Source organism: Ambystoma mexicanum, chromosome 3p (genome assembly GCF_040938575.1).
Source record: "Ambystoma mexicanum isolate Mex_15411 chromosome 3p, UKY_AmexF1_1, whole genome shotgun sequence".
Classification (NCBI taxonomy): Eukaryota; Metazoa; Chordata; class Amphibia; order Caudata; family Ambystomatidae; genus Ambystoma; species Ambystoma mexicanum.
The window spans coordinates 689,404,394-689,428,609 of NC_090925.1; the positions used below are offsets into that span (position 1 = coordinate 689,404,394).

General features: G+C 55.0%; 1 protein-coding gene across 2 annotated transcripts in view; it reads right to left on the minus strand.

Annotated features, from left to right (window-relative positions):
• HK3 (hexokinase 3) overlaps window positions 1-24,216 on the minus strand; it is a 418,595-nt gene that overhangs the window by 90,544 nt on the left and 303,835 nt on the right. For both annotated transcript variants that reach the window (XM_069651486.1, XM_069651485.1), the window contains one exon: window positions 4,869-5,173. In XM_069651486.1, the coding sequence (XP_069507587.1) occupies window positions 4,869-5,173 (305 nt within the window). The remainder of the gene's footprint in view (window positions 1-4,868; window positions 5,174-24,216) is intronic.

The window sequence follows — 24,216 nt, forward strand, 5'->3', positions numbered from 1 at the left end:
GTACCGTAATTTACGGTACCATTATTAGCGCCTTCCCAATTCCCATTGAGTCCAATGGGGGCTGAAATGGGAATGGGGAATGGCTTTTCAAATGGGGACTTACCGGTCCCACAAAGGTCGGAATAGACGGTAAGTCCCCATACCACCAAGCCGGTGGCGGTACCGGTATTGGTGCTAGTCATGGCACTAATAGCACCATGACTAGCACCAACCTCGGAATGAGGCCCATGTGTGGAAGGCATAGTCCTGCATCCCAGCATACTGCTATGCACCCAGTCCACTGTGGTTGGGCACCCTGGCCTGCCTGCCCGGAAACTGTGCAATCCACTGCACAGACTCTGATGAAAGGGGAATAACAGGGCCCCAGTGAAGGTGGCACTTGTGTGTGGCGCAGTCAGTTCAAGGAGAGGGTGATCCACCTAGTGCAGTTGGAGCTATAGATCAGTCCTAACTCCCTCTTTGCACTCTCTTATCTCTAACAGGATTGCCTTACAACCCCTCCTGAGAGGCCAAGTAGCTGTGAACCTATTTTTCTTACCCTTATAGACCTCTTCTAGGTGGTATGGCCCCGTTTCTTCTTTTTTTTGTGTACCCTCTTTGCGAATATATGTGAACACCTGGTATTCATATGACACAAACCTGGTTAGAAGCAATGGAGCACTGTACAAAGAACGTTGTGTGACAGGTCATTTTTGGTGGTATTTCTATTGCCAGCCCCCACATTCCATGTCCTGCCACCCCTCTTAGAGCTCCACCCTCTATCTGCTATTTTCATATCCCTTGACCCGTTAATGCCACCCCCCACGAGAATACTGCAAAAAAGGCAGTGAAATGCTCTCCGCCAAAATATGGTGAAAGGGCTGCGGTGACATGGCACTATACAAGAGGTATGCACAGCAAAAAAATGGGCAAGAGGAGGGGAGCGCCTGGAGGCGTTGGTTAGACACTACAAGGGTATCAAAGGAGTAGGAATGGGGGAATGTGTCGAGCAGATAGCTCAGCAGCAACAGGCTCGCCTTGGAAGCAAGACGACATGGAGCACCACAGGTTCGATCCCCGGATCCACGCTTAGAAACCTCTGGGTATAAATAACTCATTATATCATATCAAAAGCCAACGGGGTGCTTCTGCAAGTGCAGGATCTTGAGCTCCTTGCAGGAGAGGATGGTGGTGCAGTCGGATGCGCGCGGCTGCGCTATTCCAGAGTTCAGGTGCCTAGAAGGAGAAGGCCTGTGATCAGGTTATTTCCTTCTCGGATCTCTTGGATCTTAGCCTGGTGGCCTTGTGACTTTGGGTGCCGCCGAAACACGCACAGCTGATGAGTTTCTGAACCAAGTAGGGTGCTGCAATTTCCCACCTGTCATCTGCCCCTGAAAAAATATCTCCACTCCACATTCATTGGCACTATAAATGCCTCCCTTGTACTCATGAGCCCCCTGATAATACCAGCATCCCTGGGCACATGATACGCCACCACTTAAGGATATGGAGGGAGAGAGGTGGTCACATGTACTGTGACGAGGAAGAGTAGGACTCAAAGTAGTGAAGAGTAGTAGTAACTAATTATAGCACGTCATTGCAGTAGTTACATTTTTGATCGACGTCCTTCCAGAGATTGGAAGCGTAAAATGTTCCTGATTTTCCAGGATGGATACATACTTGTTGTTCCTTATCACTATATATTCAATCTTATTTACCTAATTCATGGTAATGTTGTTGTAACTTTGCAAAACAATTGTCGGTTCAATTTCAATGCAAATAAATAAATAATTATAGCATTACACAAACATCCCTTTTCTTCATCCGAGTCAATATTTTTGAGGCACATTAAAGCACCACATTGCCGGAGCGACCCATGGAAGGCAATATCCAGAATACATGAATACGCTGCCAGAGACACTGGAGTTTCTTTTAACACTATACACATTTTGAACAAAAGTTTGTCCAGCGAAAGCCTATACAACAGCTACAACAAAAGTATCATCTGATCAAACCAATTTCAAACTATAATGAAGTGTGAATGTGCAGGCGTCCGCCCAAGATCTCCTACAGAGCAAGACTATGCGCCTCTGCCCGGGCAGCCGACATCTCTCTATTATAGGGGTCTGCAACCTTTTGCTCTCCAGATGTTTTGGACTACAACTCCCATTGGCCCGAGCCAGCTTAGTCAATGCTGAGGGATCATAGGAGTCCTAGTCCAAAACATCTTGAGCACCTCAGTTTGCAGACCCCTTGATCTATCTGCCCTGAAAGTTATGTGTCTGGGAAACCCCCGAAAGAGTGGGCACCCTATCTCCTATCACTACTCCTGCTACTACCGCTAACACTACTAGGTGGTAGCAGCATCGACTACTACCAAGCCATCTATTGATGGACACCGAGGAGGCCTCTTAACCTTAGTCTGAAACACTGAAGGTGACAGACTTTCAGAGTTGGGCAATGAAGCTGACAGAGAACCTCTAATGTTGAAGGAACTCCCCCTTTTCTCAGAATCCAATGAGGCATAAAGGACAAAGAACATAAAGATCATACCTATCATCACCAGATAAACATGTTTGCCTTAAAAGTGCTTCCCCAGAAGCAGATGCCTACAGAGGAGTGCTTCTGATGACCAATCCTTCTCACATGTGTGATGCTCAGAGACACGCAACCTTCATGGCAGGGAATGGCACCTCAATAGCCTCCATGGGCTCAAAGAGTGTCCTGCGAGGCCCCCACCCAGACCACTACAAACCCCAAAGGGGATCAAAGGCTGAGAGGTGGGTCTGGACATGGGGCAACTCTCCAAGAGCTCTGAGACTTGGAGTTCCCCACAAGGCTAGAGGCCATCCCAGGGGGGTGGGGGGCAGGGTCCTTGCCCCAAGGGAATGGAAAGGAAAACCCTTCAGCGGGCTTATGGGCAAAAGGGAGGTATTTATACCCCCGAGTTCTAAGGTTGTGAGTTTATATAGAAACGAGTCCTTTTTTAGGTTTGGAAACAGACCCCTTTTTGGGGGGGGGGGGTGAAGTGCCTCAAAGGTTAGCAGTGGGATAAGGAAGATGGCGATGGGGGCAATGGAACTTATAATGGCCTTGTGAGAGCTATTAGAAAAGTCTAAAGAACCCAACTGTGATGTGTGTTTATTCTCAAGTATTGTTCAAATCCTGACAGCCCCTTGTCCCTCATACTGCTTGTGCCTCAGCAGAGCCGTGCAGCTGTGACTGTACAGGGTTCTTGCCTTATTGCCCGTCTGCTCTTAGGTCCCTGCTGGGCTGTTCCAGATGGGGGAAAGGGAATCCGCTGCATGGATGCCTTCCCTATTGATCAAATGAGCCCATTCGTGATCAAAAACACATTCATGATCTGCCCATTTCTAGCCCCAGTCTGATGATCCAACGGACCCTCCATATACCCAGTGTCCAGCCCTCACCAAAATGAGCCATAATGACCCTGTTTGCTCTAAACGCACCAAGATCCGCCAAATCACCCGCAATCCACCCTGTGTCATATCCACACCATGGAAACCCAACCCAGCCCCTTGCCTAAACACTCATTGACCCCCGAATCTAACCACTCGTTGTCCCAGGCCAACCATGATGATACACAACACCAACTATCAGCCCTGTTCCAGTCCCAACTGTTCCTGCTCCAGCCCCATCTTTACCACCCACTGCCTTCATCCCACCCTGACTCTACCCCCAATCAACCAACCCACTAGAAACCGGACCACCCAACTGCCTGCCTATGCACGATTCTATCCCCCACTGGTGACTGTCTCATGGCCCCATGGTTCACCCTTCTCTAACTTTCTCACCTGTCTAATTCAGACATCTATCAATTCTTTCTGCCATCCCACCCCACCGGCCCTTCTGTGACCCACCTTCCTGTGTACTTCCCATCATCACAGACCTTCCTTGGAGAGGCCTTCGTACTTTTGTTGCACCCGAATGGGTTGGACCCGTAATGCTTGCACTGATAATAACGACGATGACATTTCTCTAGTTTTTCATATACAGGACTTAATCAGTGATTTAAGTAGGCCAGCCGACACGTTTCGACCCATGGGGGTCTTTACATTGATTCTTGGCTGCCCATGCTTGATGGGTGAATGGCTTGCTGGTTGGAGAAACCTGTTAGTAAAGTGGACCCAGTTCCTTGGCTCAGTTGAGTGTTTTGCAGTGAGACATCCTGTGTATGAAAAACGTTTAAAAGGTTGTCTTCCCTATCAGCGCAAGCATTACGGGGTCCAACTCTTTCATGCTAATACAAGAGGTGTGGGCAACACTTCTCCCTCCGGTGAACGTGCTGTTAATCCAAATGTCAAAACCTAAAACAAACCATATGGCTAAAGACTCATTGCTACACATGTGGATTCCGCCTCTAGTGCCCACTTTCTAGTTGCTGTTGTTACACCCTCACACCCTGCTGTCTAACGTCTGATGCTTCTGGGCAACTTTTGGAACGAGCACACCTCTCCGGGGCCTCTGAGCACAGAACCTATTGTACAATAAGCACACCTGCCTCTGGGTACCAGGCACTCACAGAATATGGATACCTGTGAAGGGCACTAGAACATTCAGACCTATCTAGGGGACCAAAAGATTCCCATGCAAAGGAGAATTGGCCTAGCACTGTGTACCCGACTGCTCCGATTTGTGTCAGGTCCGAGACCGATGTGCAAAGACCCAAACAAAAGATGAAATGAAAATGCCACGAGAAATTTCAGTGGTTATGATTAATTCAAGTGTTCCATGGATCAATTCCTTTTTTGTGTCCAATTAATTCTAAGCACCTCATACAACATGCACACTTGCCAGGAGGGGCCTTTGGGTACCAACCACACCTTCCAATGCTCAGTGGCTTACCTCTGGGTAACACAATCACATACCTGAGCCATCCGGCGTGGAGCGCACGAAGGTGGGCAGCATGCGGACGCTCGCTGCGTCGTGAGTGTCCTTTCCCAGCCCTCGCTCCATCTGGGCCCTCATCCTGGCCTGCACCTGCTGCAGCTGCTCCGAGGTCAGCCTGAACTGGGCGAGGGCGTCATCGATCTGCTGGCGCTGGGCGGCAAGGCGCGAGGCCACGGCTGTGACCATGGCGGCCCCCTTGCCACTGCCATCCTCGGACAGCATGAACTTGACCGTGCAGCCGGGGGCCAGCACCCGCACTGCCCTGTGCAGCCTCTCGCTGAACCTGGGGGTGGAGGGAGTGGACAGGCATGAGGTCAGAGGAGGAGGAAAAGGGAAGGGGAGGGTAGGGCAGAGTAGAGTATGCTGTCCAGTGATAATCACGCTGTGAAAATGGCTGCCAGGTAGCGACATTTCCCTAAAAATGTACCCTCCAGACAATTCCACACTTTCCCCAGTTGTTCTAGGATTGAAGGTAATAATATTAATTATATCCGTCCTAGAGTATTGAGAGAAAGCATTTTAGGGGTCAGGACAAAAAAGTCGCCTACCTTGTGACTTTTTCACAGCGACATTAACACATGGACCAAGGGGATGGAAGGGGGAGGGCAGGGGAAGGACAGGGAAGGGGAAGGGGAGTGGAAGGCTGATGGGGAGAGAGGAGGAGAGGAGAGAAGAGAAGAGGAGAGGGGGGGTGGGGGAGGAGAGGAGGGGAGGGGCAGAGGAGAGAAGAGGAGAGGAGGGGAGAGAGGAGAGGAGGGGAGAGGAGAGAAGAGGAGAAGAAAGGAAAGGAAAGGAAAGGAAAGGAAAGGAAAGGAAAGGAAGAGGAGAGAAGGGAATATAAATGCCTTGGGGAGGGGGTGATGGCGTGTAACGCGTGAGGGAAGAAGGAAAAGAGAACGTAGTGTAAAGAGAAAGGAGGGGAGACAATATATAAGAAAAGTAAAGAAAGACAATAAAAGTAAATAGTTTCGAGCAGAGAGAAGCGTTGGGGGATAGGTGTGAGTAGAGGAGAGCATACGAAAGAAGGGGGGAGAGATCATGAGGGGGAGGAGAGCACCAAAGAGGAAAGAGGGACGAGAAAAGAGAAGAACGAAGACTAGAGCCAGGGAAGATGGCAGGAGCAATGCGATGCAGAAGTGCAGATGAGAGTGAGGATGGGGGCGAAGAGAAAGGTAAGAGAGTGTCGGGGAAAGGAGAGCGAACTGATGACAGTCGTTGACATCAAAGGGAGAGGAAGCCTACTTTGAAGTTATGGTGAAAGGCACGAATATGAAGGTGAGTAAAAAAGAAGGCCTGGCACACAGGAGCAGGGGAACTCCTCTCTCCTCATGGCTGCATCCGCTCCCCGAGTCATCGCCGGGGAGCGGATGCAGCCATGAGGAGAGAGGATACTGTCCCTAGCCCAATGGCGCTCCCTTTTCCCGCAAGTCTGAGCTGGCTTTGCCCAGAGTAGCTTCCCTCACCTTCCCAGCGCTCACAGACCTCGGCAGCAGGCGCACCGATCCACTGAGCTATTTTAGAAGATGCACAGTACGGGAAATACAGAAATCGAAAGGGATAGCGAGCAAGAAGGAGGATCGAAGGCAAAGAGAGCAAAAACAAACTGTCAATGAGTGCGAGAAATAAGTATAGATGACCAATGTATGTGCCTATAAAGGTTTCAAGGCGCTCGCTTCTTGAGCTGACCATGGGTCTAAGAAGCTTTACTGTATACGCCTCGGGAGACCTGGGTGCAGCGTCCACAATGCGGGTTGAGCTCACAATGCCTCCTCGCAGCCTGGCACACGCGGCAGGAACGTGCCCAGGATCCGCTGGGTCAGGTGCAAGCGCCAGTCCACTGGATAGTCTCTTATAGAAGCTCGGGCCGCCCGCCGCCCCCGCCCCTCCAAGAATCCCCGGGTGCCCCGTCAAGCCACGCGAGTCACAGAGCTGTTTTCACGAGACTGCCTGGGAGAGGACAGGAGCAGAGTGTCTCAGAGCTGTGTCACTCAGGCGGCCTGGGAGAGGACAGGAGCAGAGTGTCTCAGAGCTGTGTCACCGAGACTGCCTGGGAGAGGACAGGAGTAGAGTGTCACAGAGCTGTGTCACCGAGACTACATGGGAGAGGACAGGAGCAGAGTGTCTCAAAGCTGAGTCCCTCAGGTGGCCTGGGAGAGGACAGGAGCAGAGTGTCACAGAGCTGTGTCACCGGAACTGCCTGGGAAAGGACAGAAGCAGAGTGTCACGGAGCTGTGTCACTCAGGCGGCCTGGGAGAGGACAGGAGAAGAGTGTCTCAAAGCTGTGTCACTGAGGCTACATGGGAGAGGACAGGAGCAGAGTGTCTCAGAGCTGTGTCACTGAGACTACATGGGAGAGGACAGGAACAGAGTGTCACAGAGCTGTGTCACAGAGACTGCCTGGGAGAGGACAGGAGCAGAGTGTCTCAAAGCTGTGTCACTGAGACTACATAGGAGAAGACAGGAGTAGAGTGTCTCAGAGCTGTGTCACCGAGACTGCCTGGGAGAGGACAGGAGCAGAGTGTCTCAGAGCTGTGTCACTGAGGCGGCCTGGGAGAGGACAGGAGTAGAGTGTCTCAGAGCTGTGTCACAGAGACTGCCTGGGAGAGGACAGGAGCAGAGTGTCACAGAGCTGTGTCACTGAGACTGCCTGGGAGAGGACAGGAGCACATGTCCCAGAGCTGTGTCCCGAAACTGCCTGGGAGAGGACAGGAGCAGAGTGTCTCAGAGCTGTGTCACTGAGACTGCCTGCGAGTGGACAGGAGCAGAGTGTCACAGAGCTCTGACACCGAGACTACATGGGAGTGGACAGGAGCAGAGTGTCACAGAGCTGTGTCCCGAGCCTGCCTGGGAGAGGACAGGAGGAGAGTGTCTCAGAACTGTGTCACTGAGACTGCCTGGGAGTGGACAGGAGCAGAGTGTCTCATAGCTGTGTCCCCGAGACTGCCTGCGAGTGGATAGGAGCAGAGTGTATCAGTGCTGTGTCACCAAGACTGCCTGTGAGTGGACAGAAGCAGAGTGTCTCAGAGCTGTGTCACAGAGACTGCCTGCGAGTGGACAGGAGTAGAGTGTCACAGAGTTCTGACACAGAGACTACATGGGAGTGGACAGGAGCAGAGTGTCACAGAGCTGTATCACGAGACTGCCTGGGAGAGGACAGGAGCAGAGTGTCTCGGAGCTGTGTCACCGAGACTGCCTGGGAGAGGACAGGAGCATAGTGTCTCAGAGCTGTGTCACCGAGACTGCCTGGGAGAGGACAGGAGCAGAGTGTCTCAGAGCTGTGTCACTGAGACTGCCTGCGAGTGGACAGGAGCAGAGTGTCACAGAGCTCTGACACAGAGACTACATGGGAGAGGACAGGAGGAGAGTGCCTCAGAGCTGTGTCACCGAGGCTGCCTGGGAGAGGACAGGAGCAGAGTGTCTCAGAGCTGTGTCACTGAGACTGCCTGGGAGTGGACAGGAGCAGAGTGTCACAGAGCTGTGTCACCGAGACTACATGGGAGAGGACAGGAGCAGAGTGTCACATAGCTGTGTCACTGAGACTACATGGGAGAGGACAGGGACAGAGTGTCACAGAGCTGTGTCACAGAGAATGCCTGGGAGAGGACAGGAGATGAGTGTCTCAAAGCTGTGTCACTGAGGCTACATGGGAGAGGACAGGAGCAGAGTTTCTCAGAGCTGTGTCACTGAGACTACATGGGAGAGGACAGGAACAGAGTGTCACAGAGCTGTGTCACAGAGACTGCCTGGGAGAGGACAGGAGCAGAGTGTCTCAGAGCTGTGTCACCGAGACTGCCTGGGAGAGGACAGGAGCAGAGTGTCTCAGAGCTGTGTCACTGAGGCGGCCTGGGAGAGGACAGGAGCAGAGTGTCTCAGAGCTGTGTCTCCGAGACTGCCTGTGAGTGGACAGGAGTAGAGTGTCACAGAGCTCTGACACAGAGACTACATGGGAGTGGACAGGAGCAGAGTGTCACAGAGCTGTGTCCCGAGATTGCCTGGGAGAGGACAGGAGCAGAGTGTCTCAGAGCTGTGTCACCGAGACTGCCTGGGAGAGGACAGGAGCAGAGTGTCTCAGAGCTGTTTCACCGAGACTGCCTGGGAGAGGACAGGAGTAGAGTGTCTCAGAGCTGTGTCACCGAGACTGCCTGGGAAAGGACAGGAGCAGAGTGTCTCAGAGCTGTGTCACTGAGGCGGCCTGGGAGAGGACAGGAGCAGAGTGTCTCAGAGCTGTGTCTCCGAGACTGCCTGTGAGTGGACAGGAGTAGAGTGTCACAGAGCTCTGACACAGAGACTACATGGGAGTGGACAGGAGCAGAGTGTCACAGAGCTGTGTCCCGAGATTGCCTGGGAGAGGACCGGAGCAGATTGTCTCAGAGCTGTGTCACCGAGACTGCCTGGGAGAGGACAGGAGCAGAGTGTCTCAGAGCTGTGTCACCGAGACTGCCTGGGAGAGGACAGGAGCAGAGTGTCTCAGAGCTGTGTCACCGAGACTGCCTGGGAGTGGACAAGAGCAGATTGTCTCACAGCTGTGTCACCGAGACTGCCTGCGAGTGGACAGCAGCAGAGTGTCTCAGAGCTGTGTCACTGAGACTGCCTATGAGTGGACAGGTGTAGAGTGTCACAGAGCTCTCACACCGAGACTACATGGGAGTGGACAGGAGCAGAGTGTCACAGAGATGTGTCCCGAGCCTGCCTGGGAGATGAGAGGAGCATAGTGTCTCAGAGCTATGTCACCGAGACTGCCTGGGAGCGGACAGGAGTAGAGTGTCACAGAGCTGTGTCACCGAGACTGCATGGGAGAGGACGGGAGCAGAGTGTCTCAGAGCTGTGTCACCGAGACTGCCCGGGAGAGGACAGGAGCAGAGTGTCACAGAGCTGTGTCACTGAGACTACATGGGAGAGGACAGGACCAGAGTGTCTCAGAGCTGTGTCACCGAGACTGCCTGGGAGTGGACAGGAGTGTCAGACAGCTGTGTCACCGAGACTGCCTGGGAGTGGATAGAAGCAGAGTGTCACAGAGCTGTGTCACCGAGACTGCCTGGGAGAGGACAGGAGCAGAGTGTCTCAGAGCTGTGTCACTGAGGCGGCCTGGGAGAGGACAGGAGCAGAGTATCTCAGAGCTGTGTCACCGAGACTGCCTGTGATTGGACAGGAGTAGAGTGTCACAGAGCTCTGACACCGAGAATACATGGGAGTGGACAGGAGCAGAGTGTCACAGAGCTGTGTCCCGAGACTTTCTGGGAGAGGACAGGAGCAGAGTGCCTATGAGCTGTGTCACCGAGACTGCCTGGGAGAGGACAGGAGCAGAGTGTCTCAGAGCTGTGTCACCGAGACTGCCTGGGAGTGGACAGGAGCAGAGTGTCTCAGAGCTGTGTCACCGAGACTGCCTGCGAGTGGACAGGAGCAGAGTGTCTAAGAGCTGTGTCACTGAGACTACATGGGAGAGTGCAGGAGCAGAGTGTCTCAGAGCTGTGTCACTGAGACTACATGGCAGAGGACAGGAACAGAATGTCACAGAGCTGTGTCAGACTGCCTGGGAGAGGACAGGAGCAGAGTGTCTCAGAGCTATGTCACCGAGACTGCCTGGGAGCAGACAGGAGTAGAGTGTCACAGAGCTGTGTCACTGAGACTGCATGGGAGAGGACGGGAGCAGAGTGTCTCAGAGCTGTGTCACCGAGACTGCCCGGGAGAGGACAGGAGCAGAGTGTCTCAGAGCTGTGTCACCGAGACTGCCTGGGAGTGGACAGGAGTGTCAGACAGCTGTGTCACTGAGACTGCCTGGGAGTGGACAGAAGCAGAGTGTCACAGAGCTGTGTCACCGAGACTGCCTCGGAGAGGACAGGAGCAGAGTGTCTCAGAGCTGTGTCACTGAGGCGGCCGGGGAGAGGACAGGAGCAGAGTGTCTCAGAGCTGTGTCACCGAGACTGCCTGTGATTGGACAGGAGTAGAGTGTCACAGAGCTCTGACACCGAGAGTACATGGGAGTGGACAGGAGCAGAGTGTCACAGAGCTGTGTCCCGAGACTGCCTGGGAGAGGACAGGAGCAGAGTGCCTATGAGCTGTGTCACCGAGACTGCCTGGGAGAGAACAGGAGCAGAGTGTCTCAGAGCTGTGTCACCGAGACTGCCTGGGAGTGGACAGCAGCAGAGTGTCTCATAGCTGTGTCACCGAGACTGCCTGCGAGTGGACAGGAGCAGAGTCTCTCAGAGCTGTGTCACTGAGACTACATGGGAGAGGACAGGAGCAGAGTGTCTCAGAGCTGTGTCACTGAGACTACATGGGAGAGGACAGGAACAGAGTGTCACAGAGCTGTGTCACAGAGACTGCCTGGGAGAGGACAGGAGAAGAGTGTCTCAAAGCTGTGTCACTGAGGCTACGTGGGAGAGGACAGGAGCAGAGTGTCACAGAGCTGTGTCAGACTGCCTGGGAGAGGACAGGAGCAGAGTGTCTCAGAGCTATGTCACAGAGACTGCCTGGGAGCGGACAGGAGTAGAGTGTCACAGAGCTGTGTCACCGAGACTGCATGGGAGAGGACGGGAGCAGAGTGTCTCAGAGCTTTGTCACCGAGACTGCCCGGGAGAGGACAGGAGCAGAGTGTCTCAGAGCTGTGTCACCGAGACTGCCTGGGAGTGGACAGAAGCAGAGTGTCACAGAACTGTGTCACCGAGACTGCCTGGGAGAGGACAGGAGCAGAGTGTCTCAGAGCTGTGTCACTGAGGCGGCCTGGGAGAGGACAGGAGCAGAGTGTCTCAGAGCTGTGTCACCGAGACTGCCTGTGATTGGACATGAATAGAGTGTCACAGAGCTCTGACACCGAGAGTACATGGGAGTGGACAGGAGCAGAGTGTCACAGAGCTGTGTCCCGAGACTGCCTGGGAGAGGACAGGAGCAGAGTGCCTATGAGCTGTGTCACCGAGACTGCCTGGGAGAGGACAGGAGCAGAGTGTCTCAGAGCTGTGTCACCGAGACTGCCTGGGAGTGGACAGAAGCAGAGTGTCTCATAGCTGTGTCACTGAGACTGCCTGCGAGTGGACAGGAGCAGAGTCTCTCAGAGCTGTGTCACTGAGACTACATGTGAGAAGACAGGAGCAGAGTGTCTCAGAGCTGTGTCACTGAGACTACATGGGAGAGGACAGGAACAGAGTGTCACAGAGCTGTGTCAGACTGCCTGGGAGAGGACAGGAGCAGAATGTCTCAAAGCTGTGTCACTGAGACTACATAGGAGAGGACAGGAGTAGAGTGTCTCAGAGCTGTGTCACCGAGACTGCCTGGGAGAGGACAGGAGCAGAGTGTCTCAGAGCTGTGTCACTGGGACTGCCTGGGAGAGGACAGGAGCACATGTCCCAAAGCTGTGTCCCGAAACTGCCTGGGAGAGGACAGGAGCAGAGTGTCTCAGAGCTGTGCCACTGAGACTGCCTGCGAGTGGACAGGAGTAGAGTGTCACAGAGCTCTGACACCGAGACTACATGGGAGAGGACAGGAGCAGAGTGTCTCAGAGCTGTGTCACTGAGACCGCCTGTGAGTGGACAGGAGTAGAGTGTCACAGAGCTATGTCCCGAGACTGCCTGGGAGAGGACGGAAGCAGAGTGTCACAGAGCTCTGACACCGAGACTACATGGGAGTGGACAGGAGCAGAGTGTATCATAGCTGTGTCACCGATACTGCCTGCGAGTGGACAGGAGCAGAGTGTCTCAGAGCTGTGTCACCGAGACTGCCTGGGAGTGGACAGGAGCAGAGTGTATCATAGCTGTGTCACCGATACTGCCTGCGAGTGGACAGGAGCAGAGTGTCTCAGAGCTGTGTCACCAAGACTGCCTGCGAGTGGACAGAAGCAGAGTGTATCAGAGCTGTGTCACGAGACTGGCTGTGAGAGGACAGGAGCAGAGTGTCTCAGAGCGGTGTCACCGAGACTGCCGCAGAGAGGACAGGAGCAGAGTGTCTCAGAGCTGTGTCACCGAGACTGCGTGAGAGAGGACAGGAGCACAGTGTCACAGAGCTGTGTCCCGAGACTGCCTGGGATAGGACAGGGGCAGAGTGTCTCAGAGCTGTGTCACTGAGACTGCCTGCGAGTGGACAGGAGCAGAGTGTCACAGAGCTCTGACACCGAGACTACAGGAGCAGAGTGTCTCAGAGCTGTGTCACCGAGGCTGCCTGGGAGAGGACAGGAGCAGAGTGTCTCAGAGCTGTGTCACTGAGACTGCCTGGGAGTGGACAGGTGCAGAGTGTCACAGAGCTGTGTCACCGAGACTACATGGGAGAGGACAGGAGCAGAGTGTCACAGAGCTGTGGCACTGAGACTACATGGGAGAGGACAGGAACAGAGTGTCACAGAGCTGTGTCACAGAGACTGCCTGGGAGAGGACAGGAGAAGAGTGTCTCAAAGCTGTGTCACTGAGGCTACGTGGGAGAGGATAGGAGCAGAGTGTCTCAGAGCTGTGTCACTGAGACTACATGGGAGAGGGCAGGAGCAGAGTGTCTCAGAGCTGTGTCACTGAGACTACATGGGAGAGGACAGGAACAGAGTGTCACAGAGCTGTGTCCCGAAACTGCCTGGGAGAGGACAGGAGCAGAGTGTCTCAGAGCTGTGCCACTGAGACTGCCTGCAAGTGGACAGGAGTAGAGTGTCACAGAGCTCTGACACGAGACTACATGGGAGAGGACAGGAGCAGAGTGTCTCAGAGCTGTGTCACTGAGACCGCCTGTGAGTGGACAGGAGTAGAGTGTCACAGAGCTCTGACACCGAGACTACATGGGAGTGGATAGGAGCAGAGTGTCACAGAGCTGTGTCCCGAGACTGCCTGGGAGAGGACAGGAGGAGAGTGTCTCAGAGCTGTGTCACCGAGACTGCCTGGGAGTGGACAGGAGCAGAGTGTATCATAGCTGTGTCACCGATACTGCCTGTGAGTGGACAGGAGCAGAGTGTCTCAGAGCTGTGTCACCAAGACTGCCTGCGAGTGGACAGAAGCAGAGTGTATCAGAGCTGTGTCACTGAGACTGCCTGCGATTGGACAGGAGCAGAGTGTCACAGACCTCTGACACCGAGACTACATGGGAGAGGACAGTAGCAGAGTGTCTCAGAGCTGTGTCACTGAGACCGCCTGTGAGTGGACAGGAGTAGAGTGTCAGAGAGCTCTGAAACCGAGACTACATGGGAGTGGACAGGAGCAGAGTGTCGCAGAGCTGTGTCCCGAGACTGCCTGGGAGAGGACAGGAGGAGAGTGTCTCAGAGCTGTGTCACAGAGACTGCCTGGGAGTGGACAGGAGCAGAGTGTCTCATAGCTGTGTCACCGATACTGCCTGCGAGTGGAAGGAGCAGAGCTGTGTCACGAGACTGCCTGGGAGAGGACAGGAGCAGAGTGTCTCAGAGCGGTGTCACCGAGACTGCCGCGGAGAGGACAGGAGCAGAGTGTCTCAGAGCTGTGTCACCGAGACTGCGTGAGAGAGGACAAGAGCACAGTGTCACAGAGCTGTGTCCCGAGACTGCCTGGGATAGGACAGGAGCAGAGTGTCTCAGAGCTGTGTCACTGAGACTGCCTGCGAGTGGACAGGAGCAGAGTGTCACAGAGCTCTGACACCGAGACTACAGGAGCAGAGTGTCTCAGAGCTGTGTCACCGAGGCTGTGGAGAGGACAGGAGCAGAGTGTCTCAGAGCTGTGTCACTGAGACTGCCTGGGAGTGGACAGGAGCAGAGTGTCACAGAGCTGTGTCACAGAGACTGCCTGGGAGAGGACAGGAGAAGAGTGTCTCAAAGCTGTGTCACTGAGGCTACGTGGGAGAGGATAGGAGCAGAGTGTCTCAGAGCTGTGTCACTGAGACTACATGGGAGAGGACAGGAGCAGAGTGTCTCAGAGCTGTGTCACTGAGACTACATGGGATTGGACAGGAACAGAGTGTCACAGAGCTGTGTCACAGAGACTGCCTGGGAGAGGACAGGAGCAGAGTGTCTCAAAGTTGTGTCACTGTGACTACATAGGAGAGGACAGGAGTAGAGTGTCACAGACCTCTGACACCGAGACTACATGGGAGAGGACAGTAGCAGAGTGTCTCAGAGCTGTGTCATTGAGACCGCCTGTGAGTGGACAGGAGTAGAGTGTCAGAGAGCTCTGAAACCGAGACTACATGGGAGTGGACAGGAGCAGAGTGTCGCAGAGCTGTGTCCCGAGACTGCCTGGGAGAGGACAGGAGGAGAGTGTCTCAGAGCTGTGTCACAGAGACTGCCTGGGAGTGGACAGGAGCAGAGTGTCTCATAGCTGTGTCACCGATACTGCCTGCGAGTGGAAGGAGCAGAGCTGTGTCACGAGACTGCCTGGGAGAGGACAGGATCAGAGTGTCTCAGAGCTGTGTCACCGAGACTGCGTGAGAGAGGACAAGAGCACAGTGTCACAGAGCTGTGTCCCGAGACTGCCTGGGATAGGACAGGAGCAGAGTGTCTCAGAGCTGTGTCACTGAGACTGCCTGCGAGTGGACAGGAGCAGAGTGTCACAGAGCTCTGACACCGAGACTACAGGAGCAGAGTGTCTCAGAGCTGTGTCACCGAGGGTGTGGAGAGGACAGGAGCAGAGTGTCTCAGAGCTGTGTCACTGAGACTGCCTGGGAGTGGACAGGAGCAGAGTGTCACAGAGCTGTGTCACCGAGACTACATGGGAGAGGACAGGAGCAGAGTGTCACAGAGCTGTGTCACTGAGACTACATGGGAGAGGACAGGAACAGAGTGTCACAGAGCTGTGTCACAGAGACTGCCTGGGAGAGGACAGGAGAAGAGTGTCTCAAAGCTGTGTCACTGAGGCTACGTGGGAGAGGATAGGAGCAGAGTGTCTCAGAGCTGTGTCACTGAGACTACATGGGAGAGGACAGGAGCAGAGTGTCTCAGAGCTGTGTCACTGAGACTACATGGGAGAGGACAGGAACAGAGTGTCACAGAGCTGTGTCACAGAGACTGCCTGGGAGAGGACAGGAGCAGAGTGTCTCAAAGTTGTGTCACTGCGACTACATAGGAGAGGACAGGAGTAGAGTGTCTCAGAGCTGTGTCACCGAGACTGCCTGGGAGAGGACAGGAGCAAAGTGTCTCAGAGCTGTGTCTCCGAGACTGCCTGTGAGTGGACAGGAGTAGAGTGTCACAGAGCTCTGACACAGAGACTACATGGGAGTGGACAGGAGCAGAGTGTCACAGAGCTGTGTCCCGAGATTGCCTGGGAGAGGACAGGAGCAGAGTGTCTCAGAGCTATGTCACTGAGGCGGCCTGGGAGAGGACAGGAGCAGAGTGTCTCAGAGCTGTGTCTCCGAGACTGCTTGTGAGTGGACAGGAGTAGAGTGTCACAGAGCTCTGACACAGAGACTACATGGGAGTGGACAGGAGCAGAGTGTCACAGAGCTGTGTCCCGTGATTGCCTGGGAGAGGACAGAAGCAGAGTGTCTCAGAGCTGTGTCACCGAGACTGCCTGGGAGAGGACAGGAGCAGAGTGTTCCAGAGCTGTGTCACCGAGACTGCCTGGGAGAGGACAGGAGCAGAGTGTCTCAGAGCTGTGTCACCGAGACTGCCTGGGAGAGGACAAGAGCAGATTGTCTCATAGCTGTGTCACCGAGACTGCCTGCGAGTGGACAGGAGCAGATTGTCTCATAGCTGTGTCACCGAGACTGCCTGCGAGTGGACAGGAGCAGAGTGTCTCAGAGCTGTGTCACCGAGACTGCCTGCGAGTGGACAGGAGTAGAGTGTCAGAGAGCTCTGACACCGAGACTAAATGGGAGTGGACACGAGCAGAGTGTCACAGAGCTGTGTCACTGAGACTGCCTGGGCGAGGACAGGAGCAGAGTGTCACAGAGCTGTGTCACTGAGACTACATGGGAGAGGACAGGAGCAGAGTGTCTCAGAGCTGTGTCACTGAGACTACATGGGAGAGGACAGGAACAGAGTGTCACAGAGCTGTGTCACAGAGACTGCCTGGGAGAGGACAGGAGAAGAGTGTCTCAAAGCTGTGTCACTGAGGCTACGTGGGAGAGGACAGGAGCAGAGTGTCACAGAGCTGTGTCAGACTGCCTGGGAGAGGACAGGAGCAGAGTTTCTCAGAGCTATGTCACAGAGACTGCCTGGGAGCGGACAGGAGTAGAGTGTCACAGAGCTGTGTCACCGAGACTGCATGGGAGAGGACGGGAGCAGAGTGTCTCAGAGCTTTGTCACCGAGACTGCCCGGGAGAGGACAGGAGCAGAGTGTCTCAAAGCTGTGTCACCGAGACTGCCTGGGAGTGGACAGAAGCAGAGTGTCACAGAACTGTGTCACCGAGACTGCCTGGGAGAGGACAGGAGCAGAGTGTCTCAGAGCTGTGTCACTGAGGCGGCCTGGGAGAGGACAGGAGCAGAGTGTCTCAGAGCTGTGTCACCGAGACTGCCTGTGATTGGACATGAATAGAGTGTCACAGAGCTCTGACACCGAGAGTACATGGGAGTGGACAGGAGCAGAGTGTCACAGAGCTGTGTCCCGAGACTGCCTGGGAGAGGACAGGAGCAGAGTGCCTATGAGCTGTGTCACCGAGACTGCCTGGGAGAGGACAGGAGCAGAGTGTCTCAGAGCTGTGTCACCGAGACTGCCTGGGAGAGGACAGGAGCAGAGTGTCACAGAGCTGTGTCACAGAGACTGCCTGGGAGAGGACAGGAGAAGAGTGTCTCAAAGCTGTGTCACTGAGGCTACGTGGGAGAGGACAGGAGCAGAGTGTCACAGAGCTGTGTCAGACTGCCTGGGAGAGGACAGGAGCAGAGTGTCTCAGAGCTATGTCACAGAGACTGCCTGGGAGCGGACAGGAGTAGAGTGTCACAGAGCTGTGTCACCGAGACTGCATGGGAGAGGACGGGAGCAGAGTGTCTCAGAGCTTTGTCACCGAGACTGCCCGGGAGAGGACAGGAGCAGAGTGTCTCAGAGCTGTGTCACCGAGACTGCCTGGGAGTGGGCAGAAGCAGAGTGTCACAGAACTGTGTCACCGAGACTGCCTGGGAGAGGACAGGAGCAGAGTGTCTCAGAGCTGTGTCACTGAGGCGGCCTGGGAGAGGACAGGAGCAGAGTGTCTCAGAGCTGTGTCACCGAGACTGCCTGTGATTGGACATGAATAGAGTGTCACAGAGCTCTGACACCGAGAGTACATGGGAGTGGACAGGAGCAGAGTGTCACAGAGCTGTGTCCCGAGACTGCCTGGGAGAGGACAGGAGCAGAGTGCCTATGAGCTGTGTCACCGAGACTGCCTGGGAGAGGACAGGAGCAGAGTGTCTCAGAGCTGTGTCACCGAGACTGCCTGGGAGTGGACAGAAGCAGAGTGTCTCATAGCTGTGTCACTGAGACTGCCTGCGAGTGGACAGGAGCAGAGTCTCTCAGAGCTGTGTCACTGATACTACATGTGAGAAGACAGGAGCAGAGTGTCTCAGAGCTGTGTCACTGAGACTACATGGGAGAGGACAGGAACAGAGTGTCACAGAGCTGTGTCAGACTGCCTGGGAGAGGACAGGAGCAGAATGTCTCAAAGCTGTGTCACTGAGACTACATAGGAGAGGACAGGAGTAGAGTGTCTCAGAGCTGTGTCACCGAGACTGCCTGGGAGAGGACAGGAGCAGAGTGTCTCAGAGCTGTGTCACTTGGACTGCCTGGGAGAGGACAGGAGCACATGTCCCAAAGCTGTGTCCCGAAACTGCCTGGGAGAGGACAGGAGCAGAGTGTCTCAGAGCTGTGCCACTGAGACTGCCTGCGAGTGGACAGGAGTAGAGTGTCACAGAGCTCTGACACCGAGACTACATGGGAGAGGACAGGAGCAGAGTGTCTCAGAGCTGTGTCACTGAGACCGCCTGTGAGTGGACAGGAGTAGAGTGTCACAGAGCTGTGTCCCGAGACTGCCTGGGAGAGGACGGAAGCAGAGTGTCACAGAGCTCTGACACCGAGACTACATGGGAGTGGACAGGAGCAGAGTGTCACAGAGCTGTGTCCCGAGACAGCCTGGGAGAGGACAGGAGGAGAGTGTCTCAGAGCTGTGTCACCGAGACTGCCTGGGAGTGGACAGGAGCAGAGTGTATCATAGCTGTGTCACCGATACTGCCTGCGAGTGGACAGGAGCAGAGTGTCTCAGAGCTGTGTCACCAAGACTGCCTGCGAGTGGACAGAAGCAGAGTGTATCAGAGCTGTGTCACGAGACTGGCTGTGAGAGGACAGGAGCAGAGTGTCTCAGAGCGGTGTCACCGAGACTGCCGCGGAGAGGACAGGAGCAGAGTGTCTCAGAGCTGTGTCACCGAGACTGCGTGAGAGAGGACAGGAGCACAGTGTCACAGAGATTTGTCCCGAGACTGCCTGGGATAGGACAGGAGCAGAGTGTCTCAGAGCTGTGTCACTGAGACTGCCTGCGAGTGGACAGGAGCAGAGTGTCACAGAGCTCTGACACCGAGACTACAGGAGCAGAGTGTCTCAGAGCTGTGTCACCGAGGCTGCCTGGGAGAGGACAGGAGCAGAGTGTCTCAGAGCTGTGTCACTGAGACTGCCTGGGAGTGGACAGGAGCAGAGTGTCACAGAGCTGTGTCACCGAGACTACATGGGAGAGGACAGGAGCAGAGTGTCACAGAGCTGTGGCACTGAGACTACATGGGAGAGGACAGGAACAGAGTGTCACAGAGCTGTGTCACAGAGACTGCCTGGGAGAGGACAGGAGAAGAGTTTCTCAAAGCTGTGTCACTGAGGCTACGTGGGAGAGGATAGGAGCAGAGTGTCTCAGAGCTGTGTCACTGAGACTACATGGGAGAGGACAGGAGCAGAGTGTCTCAGAGCTGTGTCACTGAGACTACATGGGAGAGGACAGGAACAGAGTGTCACAGAGCTGTGTCCCGAAACTGCCTGGGAGAGGACAGGAGCAGAGTGTCTCAGAGCTGTGCCACTGAGACTGCCTGCAAGTGGACAGGAGTAGAGTGTCACAGAGCTCTGACACGAGACTACATGGGAGAGGACAGGAGCAGAGTGTCTCAGAGCTGTGTCACTGAGACCGCCTGTGAGTGGACAGGAGTAGAGTGTCACAGAGCTCTGACACCGAGACTACATGGGAGTGGACAGGAGCAGAGTGTCACAGAGCTGTGTCCCGAGACTGCCTGGGAGAGGACAGGAGGAGAGTGTCTCAGAGCTGTGTCACCGAGACTGCCTGGGAGTGGACAGGAGCAGAGTGTATCATAGCTGTGTCACCGATACTGCCTGTGAGTGGACAGGAGCAGAGTGTCTCAGAGCTGTGTCACCAAGACTGCCTGCGAGTGGACAGAAGCAGAGTGTATCAGAGCTGTGTCACTGAGACTGCCTGCGATTGGACAGGAGCAGAGTGTCACAGACCTCTGACACCGAGACTACATGGGAGAGGACAGTAGCAGAGTGTCTCAGAGCTGTGTCACTGAGACCGCCTGTGAGTGGACAGGAGTAGAGTGTCAGAGAGCTCTGAAACCGAGACTACATGGGAGTGGACAGGAGCAGAGTGTCGCAGAGCTGTGTCCCGAGACTGCCTGGGAGAGGACAGGAGGAGAGTGTCTCAGAGCTGTGTCACAGAGACTGCCTGGGAGTGGACAGGAGCAGAGTGTCTCATAGCTGTGTCACCGATACTGCCTGCGAGTGGAAGGAGCAGAGCTGTGTCACGAGACTGCCTGGGAGAGGACAGGAGCAGAGTGTCTCAGAGCGGTGTCACCGAGACTGCCGCGGAGAGGACAGGAGCAGAGTGTCTCAGAGCTGTGTCACCGAGACTGCGTGAGAGAGGACAAGAGCACAGTGTCACAGAGCTGTGTCCCGAGACTGCCTGGGATAGGACAGGAGCAGAGTGTCTCAGAGCTGTGTCACTGAGACTGCCTGCGAGTGGACAGGAGCAGAGTGTCACAGAGCTCTGACACCGAGACTACAGGAGCAGAGTGTCTCAGAGCTGTGTCACCGAGGCTGTGGAGAGGACAGGAGCAGAGTGTCTCAGAGCTGTGTCACTGAGACTGCCTGGGAGTGGACAGGAGCAGAGTGTCACAGAGCTGTGTCACCGAGACTACATGGGAGAGGACAGGAGCAGAGTGTCACAGAGCTGTGTCACTGAGACTACATGGGAGAGGACAGGAACAGAGTGTCACAGAGCTGTGTCACAGAGACTGCCTGGGAGAGGACAGGAGAAGAGTGTCTCAAAGCTGTGTCACTGAGGCTACGTGGGAGAGGATAGGAGCAGAGTGTCTCAGAGCTGTGTCACTGAGACTACATGGGAGAGGACAGGAGCAGAGTGTCTCAGAGCTGTGTCACTGAGACTACATGGGAGAGGACAGGAACAGAGTGTCACAGAGCTGTGTCACAGAGACTGCCTGGGAGAGGACAGGAGCAGAGTGTCTCAAAGTTGTGTCACTGTGACTACATAGGAGAGGACAGGAGTAGAGTGTCACAGACCTCTGACACCGAGACTACATGGGAGAGGACAGTAGCAGAGTGTCTCAGAGCTGTGTCACTGAGACCGCCTGTGAGTGGACAGGAGTAGAGTGTCAGAGAGCTCTGAAACCGAGACTACATGGGAGTGGACAGGAGCAGAGTGTCGCAGAGCTGTGTCCCGAGACTGCCTGGGAGAGGACAGGAGGAGAGTGTCTCAGAGCTGTGTCACAGAGACTGCCTGGGAGTGGACAGGAGCAGAGTGTCTCATAGCTGTGTCACCGATACTGCCTGCGAGTGGAAGGAGCAGAGCTGTGTCACGAGACTGCCTGGGAGAGGACAGGAGCAGAGTGTCTCAGAGCGGTGTCACCGAGACTGCCGCGGAGAGGACAGGAGCAGAGTGTCTCAGAGCTGTGTCACCGAGACTGCGTGAGAGAGGACAAGAGCACAGTGTCACAGAGCTGTGTCCCGAGACTGCCTGGGATAGGACAGGAGCAGAGTGTCTCAGAGCTGTGTCACTGAGACTGCCTGCGAGTGGACAGGAGCAGAGTGTCACAGAGCTCTGACACCGAGACTACAGGAGCAGAGTGTCTCAGAGCTGTGTCACCGAGGCTGTGGAGAGGACAGGAGCAGAGTGTCTCAGAGCTGTGTCACTGAGACTGCCTGGGAGTGGACAGGAGCAGAGTGTCACAGAGCTGTGTCACCGAGACTACATGGGAGAGGACAGGAGCAGAGTGTCACAGAGCTGTGTCACTGAGACTACATGGGAGAGGACAGGAACAGAGTGTCACAGAGCTGTGTCACAGAGACTGCCTGGGAGAGGACAGGAGAAGAGTTTCTCAAAGCTGTGTCACTGAGGCTACGTGGGAGAGGATAGGAGCAGAGTGTCTCAGAGCTGTGTCACTGAGACTACATGGGAGAGGACAGGAGCAGAGTGTCTCAGAGCTGTGTCACTGAGACTACATGGGAGAGGACAGGAACAGAGTGTCACAGAGCTGTGTCACAGAGACTGCCTGGGAGAGGACAGGAGCAGAGTGTCTCAAAGTTGTGTCACTGTGACTACATAGGAGAGGACAGGAGTAGAGTGTCTCAGAGCTGTGTCACCGAGACTGCCTGGGAGAGGACAGGAGCAAAGTGTCTCAGAGCTGTGTCTCCGAGACTGCCTGTGAGTGGACAGGAGTAGAGTGTCACAGAGCTCTGACACAGAGACTACATGGGAGTGGACAGGAGCAGAGTGTCACAGAGCTGTGTCCCGAGATTGCCTGGGAGAGGACAGGAGCAGAGTGTCTCAGAGCTATGTCACTGAGGCGGCCTGGGAGAGGACAGGAGCAGAGTGTCTCAGAGCTGTGTCTCCGAGACTGCTTGTGAGTGGACAGGAGTAGAGTGTCACAGAGCTCTGACACAGAGACTACATGGGAGTGGACAGGAGCAGAGTGTCACAGAGCTGTGTCCCGTGATTGCCTGGGAGAGGACAGAAGCAGAGTGTCTCAGAGCTGTGTCACCGAGACTGCCTGGGAGAGGACAGGAGCAGAGTGTTCCAGAGCTGTGTCACCGAGACTGCCTGGGAGAGGACAGGAGCAGAGTGTCTCAGAGCTGTGTCACCGAGACTGCCTGGGAGAGGACAAGAGCAGATTGTCTCATAGCTGTGTCACCGAGACTGCCTGCGAGTGGACAGGAGCAGATTGTCTCATAGCTGTGTCACCGAGACTGCCTGCGAGTGGACAGGAGCAGAGTGTCTCAGAGCTGTGTCACCGAGACTGCCTGCGAGTGGACAGGAGTAGAGTGTCACAGAGCTCTGACACCGAGACTAAATGGGAGTGGACACGAGCAGAGTGTCACAGAGCTGTGTCACTGAGACTGCCTGGGCGAGGACAGGAGCAGAGTGTCTCAGAGCTGTGTTACTGAGACTGCCTGGGAGAGGACAGGAGCAGAGTGTCTCAAAGCTGTGTCACTGAGACTGCCTGGGAGAGGAAAGGAGCACAGGGTCCCAGAGCTGTGTCCCGAGACTGCCTGGGAGAGGACAGGAGCAGAGTGTCTCAGAGCTGTGTCACTGAGACTGCCTGCGAGTGGACATGAGTAGAGTGTCAGAGAGTTCTGACACCGAGACTACATGGGAGAGGACAAGAGCAGAGTGTCTCAGAGCTGTGTCACCTATACTCCCTATGAGTGGACAAGTGTAGAGTGTCATGGAGCTCTGACACCGAGACTACATGGGAGTGGATAGGAGCAGAGTGTCACAGAGATGTGTCCCAAGCCTGCCTGGGAGAGGACAGGAGCAGAGTGTCTCAGAGCTATGTCACCGAGACTGCCTGGGAGCGGACAGGAGTAGAATGTCACAGAGCTGTGTCACCGAGACTGCATGGGAGAGGACGGGAGCAGAGTGTCTCAGAGCTGTGTCACCGAGACTGCCCGGGAGAGGACAGGAGCAGAGTGTCACAGAGCTGTGTCACTGAGACCACATGGGAGAGGACAGGAGCAGAGTGTCTCAGAGCTGTGTCACCGAGACTGCCTGGGAGAGGACAGGAGAAAAGTGTCTCATAGCTGTGTCACTGAGGCAGCCTGGGAGAGGACAGGAGCAAAGTGTCTCAGAGCTGTGTCACCGAGACTGCCTGTGATTGGACAGGAGTAGAGTGTCACAGAGCTCTGACACCGAGAGTACATGGGAGTGGACAGGAGCAGAGTGTCACAGAGCTGTGTCCCGAGACTGCCTGGGAGAGGACAGGAGCAGAGTGCCTATGAGCTGTGTCACCGAGACTGCCTGGGAGAGGACAGGAGCAGAGTGTCTCAGAGCTGTGTCACCGAGACTGCCTGGGAGAGGACAGGAGCAGAGTGTCTCATAGCTGTGGCACCGAAACTGCTTGCGAGAGAACAGGAGCAGAGTGTCTCAGAGCTCTATCACTGAGGCGGCCTGGGAGAGGACAGGAGCAGAGTGTCTCAGAGCTGTGTC